The sequence below is a fragment of the Mesoplodon bidens genome (assembly GCF_964165515.1).
Source record: "Mesoplodon bidens genome assembly, chromosome: 8".
Classification (NCBI taxonomy): domain Eukaryota; kingdom Metazoa; phylum Chordata; class Mammalia; order Artiodactyla; family Ziphiidae; genus Mesoplodon; species Mesoplodon bidens.
In genome coordinates, this window is record NC_138165.1 from 38,951,506 (window position 1) to 38,973,333 (window position 21,828).

The 21,828-nt window shown below is 43.2% G+C and overlaps 2 protein-coding genes across 5 annotated transcripts in view; one reads left to right on the top strand and one right to left on the bottom strand.

The window, feature by feature from the left end:
- TANC1 (tetratricopeptide repeat, ankyrin repeat and coiled-coil containing 1) overlaps positions 1-21,828 on the bottom strand; it is a 235,869-nt gene that overhangs the window by 103,515 nt on the left and 110,526 nt on the right. The window lies entirely within an intron of this gene.
- LOC308621772 (NTF2-related export protein 2-like) lies at positions 1,437-8,869 on the top strand (the record flags this gene model as incomplete). Its single annotated transcript, XM_081242513.1, has 2 exons — positions 1,437-1,516; positions 8,545-8,869. 2 exons carry the CDS (start codon positions 1,437-1,439, stop codon positions 8,867-8,869), a joined length of 405 nt encoding a protein of 134 aa, XP_081098639.1.

Sequence of the window (21,828 nt, forward strand, 5' to 3'; positions counted from 1 at the left end):
TGGTTTTGTTTTGCTAGTAAGAATCACTAACCAAACCATCACAAATAAATGAATAACCACAAACTTTGGTTCTAAGATGTCCCTAGAAAAAAGATCGGAGTCCTTCCTGGAATCATTTCAGTTTCTCTAAGGAACTAGGGAAGGAGCCCATAAGGGGGAAGGAGTTCTCCTGATATTAAGCAGGAGATGAGCCCTGTGCTGCGTGATGAAGTAAAGACCCCAGAAACAGGGAGGCAGGGCCCTCGAGAACTTTCTTTCCCTGAGGGTTCAAAGTGTGATCCCTGGACGGGCAGCAACAGCACCACCTGGGATCTTGTTAGAAATGCAAATTCTCAGCCCCACCCCAGAGCACTGGGATGATTCTGATACTCAGGTTTGAAATCCACCACAGGGGTTAGCAATGCAGAACCTTGTCCATGCCCTGAGGCAGCTTCCAATCAAATAAGAAGATTAGACAGAAAGAGCTGCCCAGCCGACAGTGTTAAGTGACTGGGGAAAACAGTAGAGGGAAGAGATGGGACCTGAACTGGGCCGGAGGGGTGGCATCACTTCCTCCCAGAGGGCCTGCACAGAGGTGGGAGACAGAGTGATTTACTTTTTCCATTCCCACACAGAATAAAAGCAGCTGAAGGGGCTTCCCTGGTGGCGCAGTGGTTGAGAGTCCGCCTGCCGATGCAGGGGACACGGGTTCTTGCCCCAGTCGGGGAGGATCCCATATGCCATGGAGCGGCTGGGCCCGTGAGCCATGGCCGCTGAACCTGCGCGTCCGGAGCCTGTGCTCCGCAACGAGAGAGGCCACAACAGTGAGAGGCCCACGTAAACGCAAAAAAAAACAAAAAACAAACAAACAAACAAACAAAAAGGCAGCTGAAGGAAGAAAGCCATGCCTCTTTTGTTGGCTTCCACAAAGTGTCATGTACTCAGTAGGTACACAAATGTTAATTTTGACAAGAAAAAGTTCCTTTCTGCTTTTTGAATAAATTATACGTATTTGCTATAAACTAATAACTTTTATGATTCGGGGTTATTTTTTCAAATATTCATTCAGTACAGTGGCTACTGCGGAATCCTGTTCTAACCCTCATTCATTCTTTTTGCCAAGGGCAGGAGATCTGTGGGGGAAGGGATGGGGTGGGAGGAAAGAGCATGAGTTCCAGTCTATCCAGAGGTCCCACCTGTTGGCAGGTGCTCCATGACCCTCCTAAACCATCCTGGAGAGGGCAGGAGAAGAGTAGTCCTGTCTCACGCAGCAGCAATCCATCCTCCTCAGGGCCCAGGTCCAGACTTGCCCATCCTCCTCAAACAAAGCTCTGGTGCACACACACACCCCACCCTCCCGCCTCTGCAGGAACCCTCGGGTCCTATGTCACAAAGATAATGGCAACAGAAGGAAACACCTGAAACTCTCCTCAGCTCCGTCCTCACACGCACTTGCAATGGCACCCATCCTGTCATATCTGTGTAAAGTTAACCCTTCTACCTATGCTCAGGGTGCCAAGATCAAGGGCAAGGAAAGGTGAGAGAGATGCAGGATCCAACAGTTTATACAGAGAAATATCTCTAATGGTTACCCTGGATAGAAGGAGACTTTATGAGTTTAATTAGATTAGGTTAAAAGATTATCCTTGGATGTTAGTTACAACCTGACTAGCTTGCACTGAGACCATTAAGATCCAGTTAGGACAATGAGCTACCACTACACACCTAGTAGAATGGCTAAAATTTTTTTAAAAATTTTTTGATGATTAAAAACTGCTCATGAGGATGCAGATCAATAGGAACTCTCCTACACTGCTGGTGGGAATGCAAAATGGTACAACCACTTTGGAAAACAGTCGGCATTTTCATATAAAATTAAATTAATATGTTTAACATATCACCAAGCAATTCCACAACTACGCACTGACTCAAGAGAAATGAAAATATAAATTTACTCAAAAACCCGTATGAATGTATTTATAGCAATACATGCATACACATTTACTCATAATCACCAAAAAAACCCTGAAAGCTATTCAAATGTCCTTCAACTAGTGAATGGATAAATGACGGTATGTCCATGCAATAAATTAATACTACTCAGCAATAAAAAGTAAAGCGGTAAGACACAATGTTGTAAATCAACTATACTTCAATAAGAAAAATATATTGGGGGAAAAAAAGAGGTATTGACACCCACTACAACATGGATGAATTTCAAATGTATTATGCTTAGTGAAAGAAGCCAGATTCAAAAGGCTGTATAATGTATGCTTCTATTTAGATGACATTCTGGAAAAGGCAAACTAAAGTCTTGGAGAACGTATCAGTGGTTGCCAGGGAGTAGGGGTTGACTACAAAGGGGCAGGATGAGGGAATATTTTGGGGTGAAGGAACTGTTCTGTGCTTGATTGTGGTGGTGCTTACACAACTCCATGTATCTGCCAAAGCTCATGGAGCAAAAATAATTTTATTCTACGTAAATCAAAAAATAAGTGGGGCTTCCCTGGTGGCGCAGTGGTTGAGAGTCCGCCTGCCGATGCAGGGGACACGGGTTCGTGCCCCGGTCCGGGAAGATCCCACATGCCGCGGAGCGGCTGGGCCCGTGAGCCATGGCCGCTGAGCCTGCGCGTCCGGAGCCTGTGCCCCGCAACGGGAGAGGCCACAACAGTGAGAGGCCCGCATACCGCAAAAAAAAAAAAAGTGAAAAAAATTTTTAATTAAAAAAGAGTGGGCCTGACTGAGGGTGTCATTCTGTGCTGGGGAGTGACTCTAACTGCACAAAATTTCTATCCTGGGTAAACATCTCTGACCCACTGAGAGGCAGAACCAGCCAGAGGCCAGCCCCAGCATCTATCATCCCTTTGCACCTTGATAAGAGAGCCCTGGTTTTTAACTGGTCACTGTTTTAAAAGTACCCAATACCTGGAAAGAAATGAGAGATCACAGGATATCCCTTCAGAGGGGTGCTGGGGCTTGTTTATGTAAAGCAGACTCTCCAGACTATCTCATTCCATAGGTGTGTACTCTTCTTGATTGACTTCCTATCAACGGAACTATTTTACAGCTCTGCGAATTGCAAAAAAACTGATAGCAATGCATATGAATTTTGTCTGGCAGAGACTATAAATCCCTGTAATACAAATTCTCATTTAAACTGGTCTTAATGTCTTGCTTGTTCCTGCCTTAATGAATGAGCTAAATAAAACTGTTGACACAGGACCTTTTTATATTTACATGTCATACTTTTGCTTTTTTGAAAAATCACACTTTAGCAGCACAGCACATTAAATGAATAAAAGGCTGCATTTTCTAGCCTTCTTGGCAGCCACTGAGAGGAAAGTGAGTGTTGGGTGGGAATTCAAGAAGGACTGTTTAAAGGGCGCCAACCCAGCTGGGAGAGGCCCCTTTCTGGCAGAAATGATGACATACCAGGTGGTACTCAACACTCCTACCGGACACTGAGGTGACCTTGTGGTGAGAGGGAATGTAGGCTGATAACAGCTCCCAAAGGTATGTCCAGGACCCAATCCCTAGAATCTGTACACGTTACTTCATTTGGAAAAGTGGTCCATGTGGCTGTGGTTAAGGATTTTTGAGATGAAAGCGTCATTCTGGATTATCCAGGTAGGCCCCAAATGCCATCACAATAATCATCACAAGTATCCTTATAAAAGAAAGGCAGGGCTTCCCTGGTGGCGCAGTGGTTGAGAGTCCGCCTGCTGATGCAGGGGACATGGGTTCGTGCCCCGGTCCGGGAAGATCCCACATGCCGCGGAGCGGCTGGGCCCGTGAGCCATGGCTGCTGAGCCTGTGCGTCTGGAGCCTGTGCTCCGCAACGGGAGAGGCCACGACAGTGAGGCCCGCGTGCCGCAAAAAAAAAAAAAAAAAAAAAGAAAGGCAGAGGGGGATCAGACCAGCACACACAGAGAAGGCCATGTGAGACAGAGAATGGAATGACGCAGCCACAAACCAAGGAATACTAAGAGCCATCAGAAGCTAGAAGAGGCAAGGAACCGATTCTCCCTAGTCTCCACAGGGGATGCAATTCTGCTGATACCTTGATTTCTGACTTTCAGCCTTCAGAAGTGTGAGAAAATAAATTTCTGTTGTTTTAAGCCACCAAGTTTGTGGTAGCCCCAGGAAACTAACACCAATGATGAGCACCAAGCTAGGTTCCTTGACGACACCTTGAACTCACCAAGGCTCCGAGCCACGTACCTCTAGACCATTAACTAGAGAGAGAGAAACACATTTTTATCTTGTTTAAGCGACTACATATTTGATTTTTTTTTTCTTGAAGCCAAACTTAATCCTAATACTGGGGCATACTGAGATCATGAGTTCCTGGCCCCAACCTCACCTTGCCTCCGTTGATCAATCATATTGGTTGTCCTGCAATCTGAGCAAGGTTGAGAATTAAATGAAGAGTTGAAGAAAAAAGAAGTCAAACCCAAAGTATCAAAACAACTGTGTTACGGTTAAGATTAAGTTTGCACCACTGGGCATAATCAGGGAGTATGTGTAGTAAAGAATTTGTAACGTTTTTAAAATGTGGCATATCAGAGTATCTAACTGATTAACTCTGTGATTCCTATTTAAAATGGGTAATTTTCAGCTTTAAGTAAAATTTACTTCAATATATTTCCTATTTTTATTACTTTTAAATTTAAGTATTTATACTTCAATTTATAATATTGTGCTAGTTTCAGGTGTACAGCACAGTAATTCAGGTTTTTTGCAGATTATATTCCATTATAGGTTATTACAAGATATTGAATATAGTTCCCTGTGCTATACAGTAAATCCTTGTTGCTTATCTATGTATCTCACATCTTCTTAAGCCAATCGTCTCTTAATGGACACCTGGGTTGTTTCCATGTCTTGGCTATTGTAAATAGCTCTGCTATGAACGTTAGGGTGCATGCATCTTTTCAAATTGGAGTTTTTGCTTTTTCCAGATATATATGCCCAGGAGTGGAACTGCCGGATCATATGGGTCTATTCTTAGTTTTTTAAGGAACCTTCGTACTGTTCTCCACAGTGGCTGCACCAATTTACATTCCCACCAACAGTTTACGAGGGTTCCCTTTTCTCCACACCCTCTCCAGCATTTATTATTTGTAGACTTTTTGACAATAGCCATTCCGACAGGTGTGAGATGATACCTCATTGTACTTTTGATTGGCATTTCTCTAATAATTAGCGACGTTAAGCATCTTTTCATGTGCCTGTTGGCCATCGGTGTATCTTCTTTGGAAAAATACCTATTCAGGTTTTCTGCCCATTTTCTTGGGTTGATTGTTTTTTTGATATTGAGTTATATGAGTTGTTTTAAATGTATGGTTTTAAATTAGATTATAAAGGTAAGATTTGTAAGTTGAATTTAAAGGCCATGGAAAGCCACGTTTAAAATTGACTACGATACAATGAACAGTAATCTGAAACTTACATCATCATCTGTACACAAAATGCTGCTCTCAGACATCGAAAGCCTTGTTTTATACATTGGGGAGACCATTGTTAAAGTCAGTCTCTCACTTTCAAAATGCTCACTGGAAGGAATTCAAGATGGAAGGAAAGAAGGAGGGAGGGAGGGAGAAAGGAGAAAAAAAATTCCTTAACTCCAAGTCTACCACAATTCACCTACAGCCCCCAGCTGGCCAACAAAGCTAGCCATCATTCATTTCTGGCCCCCCAGCCAAATTCTAGAACCTTCCATGTGCTACTGCAGTCCTCACTGTCATCGCTGTGTACTTGTCAGCAACCCCAACAAACTCCTCCACGTTCCTGACATCTATACAGAGGAGGCACTCTGCTCTGAGATGCTCTCTCTCAGGTCAGGAGCAGCCTGCAATCTCACTATGCACAGTCAGAGGCTGGTGTGTCAGGCCACACACGAGTGGCCTCTAATAGTCCCAGAGAGCCATGACAGGCCGGGTGTGTGAGCTTGAGGCAAACGTCCTTCTCTGACCTCTGTGGTGAGGAGCTCACACTTGTACGCACGTGGTTTCCATTATCTGAAATACCTCTTGAAAACATCGGGAACCTAAGAGGGCAGCAGCTAAGTGATATCTGGGGGCTTAGCTGTTATCTCTTTCGAGGTTGAACAGGACAAATTGCACTCACAGATGACATAGGTAACCCATGACATCACTGACAAGGAGCCAGATGACGAGCCACAAGCAGAGCTCATCTCCTCCCGACACAGCTGCCACCCCCTGTAATGACTGAGACAGTCACAGCCTTCTCAGCTCCAACGTTCAATTTTCTACTAGTGTCTTGGGTTTAGGACACAGCAGAGGGAAGGGCTGCCCCATTAACTGAGTTACAGTTCAAGTTCTTTATGAACTTTTCCTATCCATCAAAGCAAAAACAATTTTTTTTAGTTAAATAATGGATGTTAATACCCTTTATTTATTAAAACACACAGATCGTAAGTGTCCAGCTCGATAAATGTTTACATATGTATATATCTATGTAAAATAATCTAGATCAAGTTTTAAAATATTACAATTTTTTTTAAGAAAGTTCTCTCATGGTCTTTCCAGTGAATAGCCATCCCTCTCCTCAAAAGCAACAATTTGACCTCACTCTCAAAAGCTGATCAAGATTAACATTAAATTTGGAATTCCTGGGCTTCCCTGGTGGCGCAGTGGTTAAGAATCCACCTGCCAATGCAAGGGACCGGGTTCAAGCCCTGGCCGGGGAAGATTCCATAAGCCGTGGAGCAACTGAGCCCGTGCGCCACAACTGCTGAGCCTGCACTCTAGAGCCCGCGAGCCACAACTAATGAAGCCTGCACGCTTAGAGCCCGTGCTCTGCAGCAAGAGAGGCCACGGCAATGAGAAGCCCGTGCACCACAACAAAGAGTAGCCCCTGCTCGCTGCAACTAGAGAAAGCCCACGCACAGTAAGGGAGACACAACTCAGCCAAAAATAAATAAAAGAAAATAAATAAAAATTTAAAAAAATTTTTGGAATTCCTGATGACACACTGATTTATTACAACAAAAAGAGTGACTGCTTCTTCATTTTCTTTAGAACCAACTCTAACAGGCTGTCACACTAGTCTCCAGCTTAGCACTCCCTAACCCCCACCCAGGTCAACCACAGGCCATATTAAACTTTCCCACCTCTCCCGTTCTGAAGGCTCCTCCTATGGATGTAAGCATTGCAGGAGGCAGAGGGCTGCTAATCCCCACCCACCCCGCCGTTCCCACACATCATGGTGGGCACTTGCAGGCTCCCTGGCTAACTTCCACACAGCCTTAAACTTCTTAAAACATCTGGCCAAAAAAGAATGAAACAAAATAAGTCCCTAACCTGCCTACACCCAAAGATAAAAGCTCCAGAAGTGCAGAGTTTCAACCTGTTGCACTTTTATACCTCAGCTATTAAATAATTTTGAATAATCAGAAAAAAAGCTTACCTTAAAATACGCATTACAAGTTAATGGAGACTTCCCTGGTGGTCCAGCGGTAAAGAACCTGCCTTCCAATGCAGGGGATGCGGGTTCGATCCCTGCTGGGGGAACGAAGATCCCACACGCCCTGGGGAAACTAAGTCCGTGTGCCACAACTACCAAGCCCGCGCACCTCAATAAGAGAGCCTGCATGCTGCAAACTACAGAGCCCACGTGCTCTGGAGCCCACGCGCCACAACTAGAGAGGGAAAACCCACAGGCCACAACTAGAGAGAAGGCTGTGCGCCGCAATGAAGATCCCTCGTGACGCAACTAAGACCCAAAGCAGCCATAAATAAATAAATAAAGTTTAAAAAAAATTGTTAAGTTAATGTGCCAAAAATAATAATAATAACTACTGGGAATTTTAACTTTAAAGCGTTCACTTTTTATGTAAACCCAATCATGTATAAAGGCAAAGTCAGAAATCAGCCTCTTTTTTAAGAACTCGGCTTTTAACAGTGGACCGAGTTGCTTCCGAGAGAGAATGGGCGGGCAGAGAATTCTGTGGGTTTGGCGGGTTTCTCTGTCTTCCTAAGTATTTGATCATCCCGCAGCCAAGGGAGCTGGACATGACAGGACTTTGTGAATCCGCCACTGTGGGGACACGCTGCTTTCAACTCCCCGATGGCCACGCCCATGGAGTTTAAAACTTATGTAGATCAGGCATGCAAAACTGCTGAGGAATTTGTCAGTATTTACTATGAGACAATGGACAAGAGAAGACAGGCACTAACCAGGCTGTATCTGGACAAGGCCACTTTATTTTTTTTTTATTTATTTATTTTTATATATTTTACCACAATTTTTTAAAGACTTTATTTATTTTTTAATATGTGGTCTTATTTATTTATTTATTTATTTATTTATTTTTGGCTGTGTTGGGTCTTCGTTTCTGTGCGAGGGCTCTCTCCAGTTGCGGCAGGTGGGGGCCACTCTTCATCACGGTGCGCGGGCCTCTCACTATCGCGGCCTCTCTTGTTGTGGAGCACAGGCTCCAGACGCGCAGGCTCAGTAGTTGTGGCTCACGGGCCCAGTTGCTCCGCGGCATGTGGGATCTTCCCAGACCAGGGCTCGAACCCGTGTCCCCTGCATTGGCAGGCAGATTCTCAACCGCTGCGCCACCAGGGAAGCCCTGGACAAGGCCACTTTAGTATGGAATGGAAATGTTGTAACAGGGCTGGAAGCCCTGACTAATTTTTTTGACGTGTTGCCTTCTAGTGAGTTTCAGGTCAATATGCTAGATTGCCAGCCAGTTCATGAGCAAGCTACTCAGGCCCAGACTACAGTTCTTGTGGTGACCAGTGGAACTGTGAAGTTTGATGGAAACAGACAACACTACTTCAACCAGAACTTCCTGCTGACTGCTCAGTCTACTCCTAAAAATACCGTGTGGAAGATTGTAAGTGACTGCTCCCGTTTTTAAGATTGGGCTAGTAGTTAAAGGGGGCAAAAGTCCATTCTCTTTTGGTACATTATTCCAGCAGTGGAAACTTATAAGAAGTAGTTCATTGCATTGTGGAAGCATTAAAAACTAATATGTGCTGAAACTAAATTTCTTTAATATTTTTTATTCCTAGCGGCACCTTTTCTAGCAGCTGCCAGTTTAGAACATTCCCCTTAAGAGCTTTAATGTTAGTTTTCTACATGCCTTATATACGTTTCACTAATGACATTCTTACAGTAACATTAAACCCATGGTCTCTGTACTAATATACTCACTGTGAGCCCAGTGTATTGCAAAAATGAAATCCTTTTATAGTACTGTCTATGGGATATCAGCACAATGTAACTCTCTGGGAGGAAGATGGAGTGGTTTTTTTTGTTATTAGGCTAATTTTGTAGTACAACATGTACCTAATTTTTGGTAAACACTGGTAATGCAGTTTAAATATGAGGCTTTTTCAAATCAGTTCAATGAACACATTACTAATTTAGGTTTACATAAGTACTCTGACATACTAGAATGGCATGTAGAAATGTTCAGTAGTCTTTTTATGTTAAGTAATGTAGGTGGGTTTTTTTTATGTTGGCATGTTTTCTTAAGTGAATTAATCTACTAGAGAGGTGTAAAATGTTCTCGATTGATACCTGAGTGTTAGATACACTCTGGCTTAAAACCAAAACTTCTTAAGAAAGCTTTTTCTTGGCAGCTCCAGGTCTGTAACTTTAGATAGTGAATTGTAGTAGTACTAAGAGTTTTAATGGGAGAATGAGAAGTGAGAAGTGTAGAGATCCAAGGTTGGCCAAAAGCAAGGCGGGGTGGTCAAATGGTATACACTTTTGGTACTTGTTTCTACCTCCTAAAAATGTAGCCTAATTTTAGGAATTTAGTCATTAAAGTAATAAGTATCAAAAAAAAAACCTCAAAACATTTTTTTCTTCAAGTACTTTAGCTACTAGACATCCACGAGGGTCAGGAAAGAGACATGGGTCTCTAGAACACGGCAATCCTTCTGCATTTACCACACGGTGGCGCTGCTTCAACACTAATTCCAGACAAAATCCAGAACTGTGTTTCTTTGCCACCAAGACAATAACGCTTGCAACCCGTTAGGAGCGTGACGTCCAGAAAATTTTTTTTTTTTTTTAAGGTTTTAGGCAATATACATGTGGTTAACAGTTTATATGGATAAATTAAAACTGCTCAGGCAGCAACTCTGTCCTCATTTTAGGCTGGACTTAACAGAATTCTGACATATTTGCCAGGGGAAGGCTGATCAGCCTGAGAGCCAACGATGCAACATGTTGGGCAGAAGGGCCGAGTGCCTGAGTGAGATGTCTCACAGCGCAACACTGACATGTCATCTACCTGTGAATCTATACTGATATAAATAGGTAAGTGAGGAAGAAGACACGAAGCACTCAGGCAGAAAAATTACAAATAATTTATGTACATACTCCACTCACAAGGTGGGGAGCCCAAGTCCCCACCCTGCATGGGGGGCTGTGCATAGCAACTTCCCTCCAGAGAGTAGAGGATGGAGAGGGATGTAAGAAAAAGAGTAACTTCACCCTGGAGAAACCTGGCAACCTCTACCTGGGCCGGGTGAACACAGTGAACGAAAACCGTGATAAGTCACGTTGAAGTGTCAGCATGATGAGATGAGAAGGGCACTTTACCTCTGTGGTCCACCTCCTCACAACTTCAGTCTAATCATGAGAAGCGTCAGACAAACCCCCCAAAGAGGAGCATCCTACAAACCATGGGAACAGTAGCCTCAGAACTGCCAAGGCCATCAAAACCAAGGAAAGTCTGAGAAACTATCAGAGCCAAGTGGAGCCTAAGGAAACGTGCCAAATAAATGTCATAGGGTATCCTTGACTAAGATCCTGCATATTAGGTATCAACCAAAGAAACAGAAAGTACAGACTTCGGTTAATAATAATGTATCAGTATGAGATCATTAGCTGTGACAATGTATCATACTAATATACTATGTTAATGATAGAAGAAAGTGGCTATGTGATAATAAATGGGAACTGCAAACTATCTTTGAACTATTCCAAAATAAACTTTTTATCTAAGGCTCAAATGGTAACTAAGAGAAGCCTTCACATACAGGAGAATTCCTTCAGCTTCTGTATTAAGGAACTTAGGCTGTGTTCCCAACAATCCCTTGACATCTGCCATAGAGGAGGAAGGTTGTTACAGGCTGAAGGATGTGCCCCCAAATTTCATATGCTGAAGTCCTACGTCCTAGTACCTCAGCATGTGACTATATTTGCAGACTAGGCCTTTAAGAGGTGATTGAGTTAAAATGAGGCCATTGAGGTGGGCCCTAATCCAATCTGAGTGCTGTCCTTACAAGAGGAAATGTGGACAAAGAGACACCAGGGGTGCACAGACACAGAGAAAAGACCACGTGAGGGCATAGGGAGAAGGTGGCCATCTGGAAGCCAAGGATAGAGGCTGCAGGAGAAGCCAAACGTGCCAGTACTTTGATCTTGGACTTCCAGCCTCCAGACCTATGACAAAAGTAATTTCTGTTGTTTAAGCTACCCATATTGTGGTACTTTGTCATGGCAGCCCTAGCAAACTAATACAAAGGTGAAGCAGAAAAACAGTGCTTCACTGAATGTTATGTGAAGGACAGCAGTGGGAATGCAGAGCTTGATGGCTTCTGGGCCATGTGTACCTTTTGAGAGGGATCTGACCTGAGGCTGCTGTTCTGGGTGGCAACTAAGTGACGTGGAGATGACCCGGGCTTTGGACTCAGGCAGACTGAAGTCCAAATCCCAGTCAGTCCCTAAGTAGCTGTATAACCTTCAGGCAAGTTATCTAAACGCTTGGGTTTTTCCAGCAACTGTAAGTGGGATTCGTGCCTACATCTCAAGGTTAAAAATGTTTACAAAGGGTCTAGTACATGGTAAGCACTGAATAAATACTAAGTTTCCATTCCCCCCTTCCTTTCCTCTAAGGCAAAAGTCAGGTTGGCAAACTATGGTCTAGGACCCAAGTCTGACCCACTGCATGTTTTTATAAATAAAATGTTACTGGAACATAGCCATGACCATTCATGAATGAACTGTCTATGGCTGAGCTGCGCTACAGTGAAAGGTGAGTCATTGCAACACAGACCATATGGCCCTCAAAGCCTAAAATATTTACTATCTACCCTTGACAGAAAGAGTTTGTTGATTCTGCTGTTTTCCTATTTCCAAAAGCTGACAGATGCTTGTCATTCCTCATCATACTTGAACTTCCCAGCATCTGCCACAGATGCCATGTCTTGAGATCCTTCCTCCTCCCTGGAGGCCAGTGATCTGAGCTCAGGCTCTGCATCTCCAATTCCCTGGTGCTCTTCACAAGCAAGGATCTCTGCAGAATACTAAGCTTAGAGATATTCAAAGTCGCCACCCTCCCTGGCCAACCTGTTTCTGTGTTCCACATTCTAATTAATTACACCAGCACCTATGCCTGTGGCTGTACAGAGACAGCATGACTTGGAATCCCAGCACCAGGGTTGAAATTCCACCTGTCAGAGCCTTACTTAAAACACGAAAATAATGACTCCCCTTGGAGACCCCATAACAATAGGGGGAAAATGTGAATAAAGCCACTAGCGCAGCAAAAAGTTTCTGAATCTAGATCTATCTGGAAACCCAGGCTAGAGACCTTAGCAAGCTTCCCAACTGCTGTGCAAAGAATTTGTTACAGGATGTGCTGGGATGTAGATCCCCCAGCTCTGTGGACTGCAGGGCAGTCTGGGGCAGTGCTACAAGGGACAGTCCATTTACCCCACTGCTGGACAAATATTTCCTATATGTGCCATGACATGAAACAGGCTCACAAGCCCTGGCCCATTTTGCACTTTTCTGCCTTCTCTAATTCTCATGTACAAATGAGTCACCACAACCTACAGACTCCTTTTCCTAAAATTTTCTCAAATGGACCTCCACCTCCCTCCATCCCCCTCCTCTGTCACTGCCAAGGTTTCAGCTACTATACCTCCTTTGAATCATTACAAAAGAGTCCCAAACAGTCTCCTCCACTCCAAGATGGCCTGTACAAAATAAATACTTACTATCCCAACCCAAATCTACTTATTTCATCCCTCTATTATAAAAACAGTCAAAAGAATAAGACGACACTGCCAGAAGAATCAAATCCTCCCCGGCCCCACTGTATTTCCATCCTTGGTCCTCAAATGCAACCTGTCCCGTAATGCTGTGTGAGATCCAGCCACTGCGGGCCAGTCCAGACTTCATGCAGGGTTCTTCTTCCCCTACGGGGCAGTCTTCCCACCCACCCCAATCCCTGTCTGCCATGTAACCCCTAACTCATGTTTGAAGAGCACCCTCCAATGTCACCTGCACTTGGAACATTGCCAGCTCCCCCAAAGAGATGCTTGCTCTTCTCTGTGTGGTCACAGCACTTTGTAGACACCACAGTGTCTTAAGTCATTGCCTCTCTCACTAAACTGGGAGGCCCCCAAAGCTTAAGGCCAGAGCATGTATTTACCTTTATATCTACCTCATCTCTAGAGCAGAGCCCAACACTGATTGGGCTGATAGTTGATGCTCGGTAAACCCCTTAAAACAAATGTTTATGGAACCTCATGAAATCACTGAGTGAAGGAAAGATGGAAGTAACTCAGAGTGCCTCTGAAGCCATTTGTAAAAATAAAGTTTACCACCAAAAAAAGTCCCAAGTCCCATCCACCCACAGTGTCCTCTTAAGAAGGAAGCCTTGAACAATCTCTTGCCAGCTTAGCTGCCAGCAAGTCCAGGAGAGCTGGAGGAGAAGGAGCTCAGAATAGCGCTAGTGCATAAAAACAGGCTGTTTTTAAAGGCTAAAGGGCACACAAACTAAGACTTGCCAGTATGAAAGGAAGAAATGTGGAACATGAACCACAAAAATAATGAAAAAGTGTCCAAATGCAAATTAAAAATGTGATTCTCTTAAGCAGTCTGCTAGGACGTGCCTTTCTCATTTCAGGAAAAACACATGGGACTCAACACATCTTTATTTTTTCCTTTCTGTGTATCATGAAGAAATCTACAAGCAACAGTGTGAGTCAGTCATGTGACTGGCAGGTATCAAGCTACAGTCATATTTTTCCTGCCTTAAAAGGACCTGTTATTCTTCAATTGCTTATTAAAACACCACAAACTTAAGAAAAATATGCAGTAAAACTTAACATCAAGTTAATATCAAGTCCTTGGCCTGGACTGTGACACCATTTCTTCCTGAGAGTCTTGTAGGGCTCAGGTGGCCGTTCCGAGGCATCCTGTACAGCCGGGCAGAAGAAGCAAACGTCACCTCAAGACAACACACAGATGCTGGGTGGTTTCCCTACTCTCACCCCCAACATCTTTAGCACCAGTTTGCTTCCTTGGGAACTGCTTTCCACACTCCTCCAAAACATGGTTACTTGCATTCTCACAGGTTGACCTTTATCACTTTCAATAAGAGCTACAATAGGACCACGAATAAACAAGGCATTTGGTCGGGAGCAGCACAGACAACAGGAGATGAAAACCATGACCAGAGCTAACAAACCCATATCCAAATCTCAACAATTAGACTTTACAGGTCCCTGCACTGAAGCAGTGGAGCTTTCCCTGCTGTCCATGTCAGAAAACCAGACTGAAGCCAAAACAAGAAATATGAGAGAGGCCAACAAAGGGAGAGAGGGGCGAATTACCCGCTCTCGGGAATCAGGGGCAGCAGAAGCGTTTCTTGTGGGGGTTTTAGGAGCCAGGCACTCGTCACACATTCCCTCTATCTTCTCAAAGACCAATACACTAGGTAGTTCATTCTCATTCCCAGATGAGAAAAACCTAGAATCAGAGAAGCAGCAAAGTAATTTCCAAGGACACAGAGCTACTGAGAACAGGATTTGAACCCAGGTCTGTCTGTCTTTTAGGGCCAGAAGCTTCCCACAACACCACATAGCTTGGGTAGAATTTCTCCATCTAGAAGGCAGCAAGGGAAAAGGCGGAGTGTACAGAAGTTCAAGCTTATCTAATGCAAACAAGATCTGCTTAAACCTCACAACTTCCAAAAACACCCCAAACAAACAAATCATGGACTCTGCAAATCTTTTGCATGCATATACTCATATTTTTATGTGTACATGAGAACATATACACACTCATTCAAATCTTAGAGAATACATCTGGCTCTAATAGGAACTGTAGAAGTGGAAAAAAAGGTTGTAGATTATTTTGTAAAAGTAAATTATTCTTAATAAAGTTATTGAATTTTTGCTAAAGAGCTCAAAGTCGACAATCATTCTTTGATTAACACAACAGGAGATTCCTAGCCTGTCAGCCTCACTGCCAAGACCTCTAGTTTCCATGTCAAATATTAACACTAGACTCCAGGATGTGTACAACAGGCATATATTTTCTTTTGATTACTGAAGACCGTCAACATCCAGAGTCCTTGTGAAACGTCAAAATGCCTGAGACAGAAGTGTCCATAACACTTCCTGCATTTTCAGATGCCACTCCCCTCCTGCGTTAGGTGGAGCGGAGTTACCTCACTTGCATTCAACTACATGTGTTCTACGAGATGGGGGGTGGTTCTGGAGGATGAGACACACACATCTGCTTTTCCTTCAGCCACTCTCAGCCCCTACGTGCTTTTCACATAGTGGAATTCTGGTGTATAAAGTACGTAATTTCTGGTACAATGCCATCCTAAGTACAAACTACCTACCTCACCTGGTGCAAAAAACAAAACACAACAATCTGCCAATGGCAGAAGAAAAATGGTGGTACCATCCAAAGACGCTGTGTCTACATGTAGCATTTATGAGCCATTTAAGGGATACTCAAGGGTAACCTGATGCAAACGTTTCTGCCTTACATTCTTTTTCATTTACCTGTGTAAGGAGCAATTTTGTAACCCTGTTCTCGCGCTTAGCTTCAGACAATAAGTAGCTGTCTGCTCAACTTTCATTGGAGTTTTGCTCGCACTGCCCAGGGAACACATTTGAACCATTTTGGAGCACTTACTCTCTATCAGCTTCACGAATCACTGTTTCTCATTTCAATGAAGAGCTCACAGGGAGCTTCACAGATTACTGAGGCAGGGCACCACCAGGAATCCGACCTTTTTTCTTTACCTAATTGTCTCTTTTCTGCTAAGAACTACTGCTTTCTTAAACCTTTGCATTTGCATCACTAGTTCCAAGAGCTGGCTTCCTTTACAGGGCAATTTTACGACATAATTTCAATTACTTCACACGAATCATGTGCAAACCAAAAGAAGATGAATAACATAAGTAGTTGATGGCAGAGCTGGAACTGGAATCCAGACAGTCGGTCAGTCACTGCGTTATGCTGCTTTCATCCTATTCACAGGGAACAAAGCCTGCTGCACATCAAGAAGACATATGTATGCCAGAAAGCATACAGATCTGAGGGTGAAATTCCACTGGGAAGCATCTGGCTGAGGATAGGGAATCAAGAGGACCGGTACTGTGAGAATCAGCCGCTGAGTCAGATGAAGAAAGTTGAAGATGGGCTCCAAGGCAGACGGTTGCAGTGAAATAGCAAGCCCCAAAGGAGAGCTTGTGTACCATGCCCTACGCTTTATGGTATACATCTCAATTTCACTTACCCTATACGAGAAGCACCATTATTACCGCCATCCCTCAGATGAAGAAACACCTATAACTTAACCAAGCACACCAAGTGGGAGGTGAATACAGTTCCAACCTGCCCAAGACTGGGGTGGAGAAAGGTACCTATCAGGATCATTAATAACTCAGCTAAAACCAGAGACTCACAACTCCCTAACTTATGGTGGCTAACTTATTCTCCTAGGCTTTTCCAAAAGTGAAATTGATTCTGAGTAGGCCTATATCTATTAAAGAAATTGAATCAATAATTAATAACTTTCCAAAACAGAAAGCACCAAGCCCAGATAGGTACCAATTCTCTACAATCTCTGTCAGAGGATGGAAGCAGAGGGAATACTTCCTAACTCATTCTATGAAGCCAACATTGCTCTAATACCAAAACCAGACAAAGACGTTATAAGAAACCTACAGGACAATATCCCTCATGAGCATAGATGAAAAAATTCTCAACAAAATACTATCAAGTTGAATCTAAGAATGTATAAAAAGAATTACACATCACAACCAAGTGGGATTTATCCCAGGTATGCAAGGCTGGTTCATCACTAGCAAATCAATTAATGTAATCCATCACATTAATAGGCTAAAAAGCAAGGGCTTTTTAGATATAATACCAAAGGTATGATTCATGGGAGAAATCACTGATAAGCTGGACTTCATTAAAACTAAAAGCTTCTGTTCGGAGAAAGACAATGTCAACAGACTAAGAAGATGAGCCACAGACAAGGAGAAAATATTTGTAAAAGATATATCTGATAAAGGACTGTTATCCAAAATATACAAAGAACTCTTAAAACTCAACAATAAGGGGCTTCCCTGGTGGCACAGTGGTTGAGAGTTCGCCTGCCAATGCAGGGGACACGGGATCGTGCCCTGGTCCGGGAGGATCCCACATGCCGTGGAGCGGCTGGGCCCGTGAGCCATGGCCGCTGAGCCTGTGCGTCTGGAGCCTGTGCTCCGCAACGGGAGAGGCCACAACAGTGAGAGGCCCGCGCACCGCAAAAAAAGAAAAAAAAAAAAAAAACTCAACAATAAGAAAACAACCTGATTTTTAAAAAGGATGAAATCTTAGCAGACACCTCACCAGAGAAGATATACAGATGGCAAATAAGCATAAAAAAAGATGCACCACAACATGTGCCATCAGGGAAATGCCAATTAAAACAACAGGACACCACCATACACCTATTAGAAAGGCCAAAATCCAAAACACTAACACCACCAAATGCTAGCAAGGATGCAGAGCCAGAGGAACTCTCATTCACTGCTTGTGAGAATGCAAAATGGGTACAGCAACTTCAGAAGACAGTTTGTTGGTTCCTTATGAAACTAAGCACTCTTACCATATGATCCAGCAATCACGTTCCTTGGTATTTATTTACCTAAACGAGTTGAAAACTACGTCCACACAAAAACCTGCACACAAATGTTTGCAGCAGTTTTATTCATAGCTGCCAAAACCTCAAAGCAACCAAGATGTCCTTTAGTAGATGAATGGATAAATAACCATGGTACATCCAGACAATGGACTATTATTCAGCACTAAAAAGAAGATGAGCTCTCAAGCCATGAAAAGACATGGAAGAATCTTAAATGCCTATTACTAAATGAAAAAACCAATCTGAAAAGGCTACATACTGTATAATTTCAACTATATGACATTCTGGAAAAGGCAAAACCATGGAGACAGTAAAACGATCAGTAGTTGCCAGGGGTTTGAGTTGGGGTAGGGAGAGAGGGACGATTAGGTGAAGCACAGAGGATTTGGGGGGCAGTAAAAATTCTGTATAATACCACAATGATGGATACATGTCATTATACATTTGTCCAAACTCAGAGAATGTCTAACACCATAATGTAAACTTTGGGCTTTGGGTGATAAAGATGTGTCGATATAGATTCATTAGCTGTAACAAATGTACCCTCTGGTGGGGATACTGACAATGAGGGAGGCCATGCATGTGTGGGGACAGGAGTCAACAGGCAACCTCTGTACCTTCCATTCAGTTTTGCAGTGAACCTAAAACTGTTTTAAATAAATTCTATTTTTTAAAAAAGGTGAGCTCATTAACTGCCACTTAGGACCTTTGGCCAATAAAGGAACATTTTGTTGGTGAGAGAAGCAAAAAGAAAGTCACATCTCCTTGGAAGAGTCTCCTAAATTTTATTTCTCAGAACCCTTGCACAGCAAAGGGGTTCCATCTGTAACTGTTAGCTGGTAACTCTCAATAAACCCCCAGAGGCAAAGCTTACTGGTTCCAACACTCCAGGCCTGAATAATGAAGATTTTCTTGATGGTCCCTGTTTTCCTTCTGCAGGACACTCCAGCTCTTACTGACCTCTCTTCTAGAGATCACCATTCTATGTCCACTTTCGCTTCCCAACTCCCAGCTTTTGCACACCTTTGCCACTCTGCCTGGAATAAAGCCAGCTGTTCCTGCCAACCCACCCACAGACTTGCTTCACTACAAATTTGAGGATTCAGGCTGGAACATCAATCCTTCCTTCCTGTCGGTTTTGACCACTCACTAACTTTCATTAATGTTAGATACAGGTGCGAAATCTTCCACGGGCTTCTGTGACTTCTGTGTTTCTCTGTGAATCAGAAATGATCAAAAAGAAGAGGTTCCCACCGCCACTGCCTCTGCTCCCATCAATTTTCTTAAGGTAAAACCCCTCATTTCTGAGTACGGCACTTGGTTTGTTCTAGCCGCCATCTGACACCACCAAAGGGTGCACCTGACACTGCCGTAAAGTATGACTGGGTAAAACCTCCAGTCATCATTAACTGCAGGTGGTGGGAAACATGCAGCAAAAAAATGCCAGAAGCCTGAGAAAGTAGAAGAGTGACAGGAACATAGAAAAGGAGGCATGAGGAGGCTGCTGACCCAGTTTCACACATACTCCTCTTTGCCCATCCCTGATCATAGCGAAGTCCTGAGAGAGGTAGGACCTTGATTAAGCATCAGTTCTCTCTAGATATGGGGAAAGGTATGTTCCCAGCTTTACAAATGCAAGGTACTGCAATTTAAATTGCTTTCCTGATTTTCAACCAATCACATGGAACTGGTGAAGGTGGATTACTAAAATCCTACTCATTTTAATAGGTGCAAACCAGTGCCCCATCACCAGGGTAACTGTCTGAAGGAAGTGATTAGATGTTTCCAAGTATCCAAGGGGAAACACAAAGGCAAGATCCCAAGACAGGGAGCTCATGGAATGTCAAGGCAGAGGAACGCCATGACAGGCAGTGCAGAGAGGGGAGGAAGCACAGTGCTACAGGTGTTTGGAACAGTAAGTTTTTTCTCATACAGGGAAAAGGAGAGACATAAAGGAAGGCTGGATGAAGCAACAGATGCAAGCCACACCTGAGGTCAACTCTGAAAGAGAAAGTTTTGACCTAAGACAGAAGGAGGAGAATAAGCAAAGGGGAAGTGGAACAGAAGGGCTGGTCTGGGCACAACAGTGACTTGATCACCCAAAGTCCATTCAGCAGGAAAAGAATCGACTTGTCAATAAATGGTGCTGGGACAACTGGATATCCTTCCTCATGTGAAAGAATGAAAATGACCCCTACCACACACCATTCACGAAAAATGGAGTTAAAAAGGATCCAGACCTAAATGTAAGAGTTAAAACTATAAAACTGTTAGGAGGGGGCTTCCCTGGTGGTGCAGTGGTTGAGAGTCCGCCTGCCGATGCAGGGGACACAGGTTCGTGCCCCAGTCTGAGAAGATCCCACATGCCGCGGAGCGGCTGGGCCCGTGAGCCATGGCCGCTGAGCCTGCACGTCCGGAGCCTGTGCTCCGCAACGGGAGAGGCCACAACAGTGAGAGGCCCGCGCACCGCAAAAAAAAAAAAAAAAAAAAAAAAATTGAAACTTTTGCACTTATGACAATAGTATCAAGAGCACAGAATGGAAGAAAATATTTGCATATTGCATAACTTGTATCTAGAACATACAAAGAATTCTTACAATTACAATGAGATACCAGTTCACATGTACTACAATGGCTATAATCAAAAAGATTGATAATAACAAGAGTTGGCAAGGATGTGGAGAAACTGGAAACCTCATACTCCTCAGCTGGGAATCCAAAATACTGCAGTCATGTTGGAAAATAATTTGGCACTACTTCAAAAGGTTAAGCATAGAGTTATCATATTAATCCAGCAATTCCACTCCTTGGTATGTACCCCAGAAAAAAATGAAAAGCTACAATCACACAAAAATGCATACACAAATGTTCATAGCAGCATTATTCATAGTAGCCAAAAAGTGGAAACAACTCAAACGTCCATAAACTGAAGAATGGATTTAAAAACGTGGCATATATAATACCTACATGAAAGAAGCCAGTCACAAAAGACCACATATCATATGATTCTATTTATACCAAATGCCCCAAACAGGCAAATCCATAAAGGAAAAAAAAAAATAGATTAGTGTTTGCTTAGGGCTGTGGGGTGGGGGGCTGGAAGGAGGGAGGAATTGGGAGTAACTGCTAATGCAAATGGATTTTTTTTTAAAGGGACATAAAAATGTTCTAAAATTAGATTGTGGCAATGGATGCACAACCCTGTGAAAATGCTAAAAACACTGAACTGTAAACTTTAAATGGATGAATTATATGATATGCAAAATATCCCAATAAAGCTATTCTTTTAAATGCAAAGGGATAAATAATAATGGAAAAATGTGTAAATTTGAATTGAAAGAACAAAAAACTTCTGTGAGTCATAAAACACTATAAACCTAACGGAAAATCATGAACTGGGAAAATTTCTGAATAACATACATGAATGATGGTCTTAAAACAAACAACAAGAAAGCTGTAATTCAGTAAGAACTCTATATTGCCCCAGTAGAACAGAAGACAAATACCACAAGAATTCCCCAAAGAAAAAAGTACAAATGACCAATAAGTATATAATAATCCATTCACAACATTAATCAAAAAAGTTTTCAACTAGTAATCCTACAGTTAAAGCCTATCCAATGAAAATATAAAGAGGCTTTTAAATATTAATATATAAGAATATTCTTTATTTAGTGGGAAACTGGGATCTTCTTACATGTACAATGCTCGGGGGAGTGGGCAAATACTATCGTTTATTCAGTACAGAAACAAGGCAGGAAAGAAATTCAAGTGGACCTCCCTGGTGGCGCAGTGGTTAAGAGTCCGCCTGCTAGTGCAGGGGACAAGGGTTCAAGCCCTGGTCTGGGAGGATCCCACATGCCACGGAGCAGACAGGCCCGTGTGCCACAACTGCTGAGCCTGTGCTC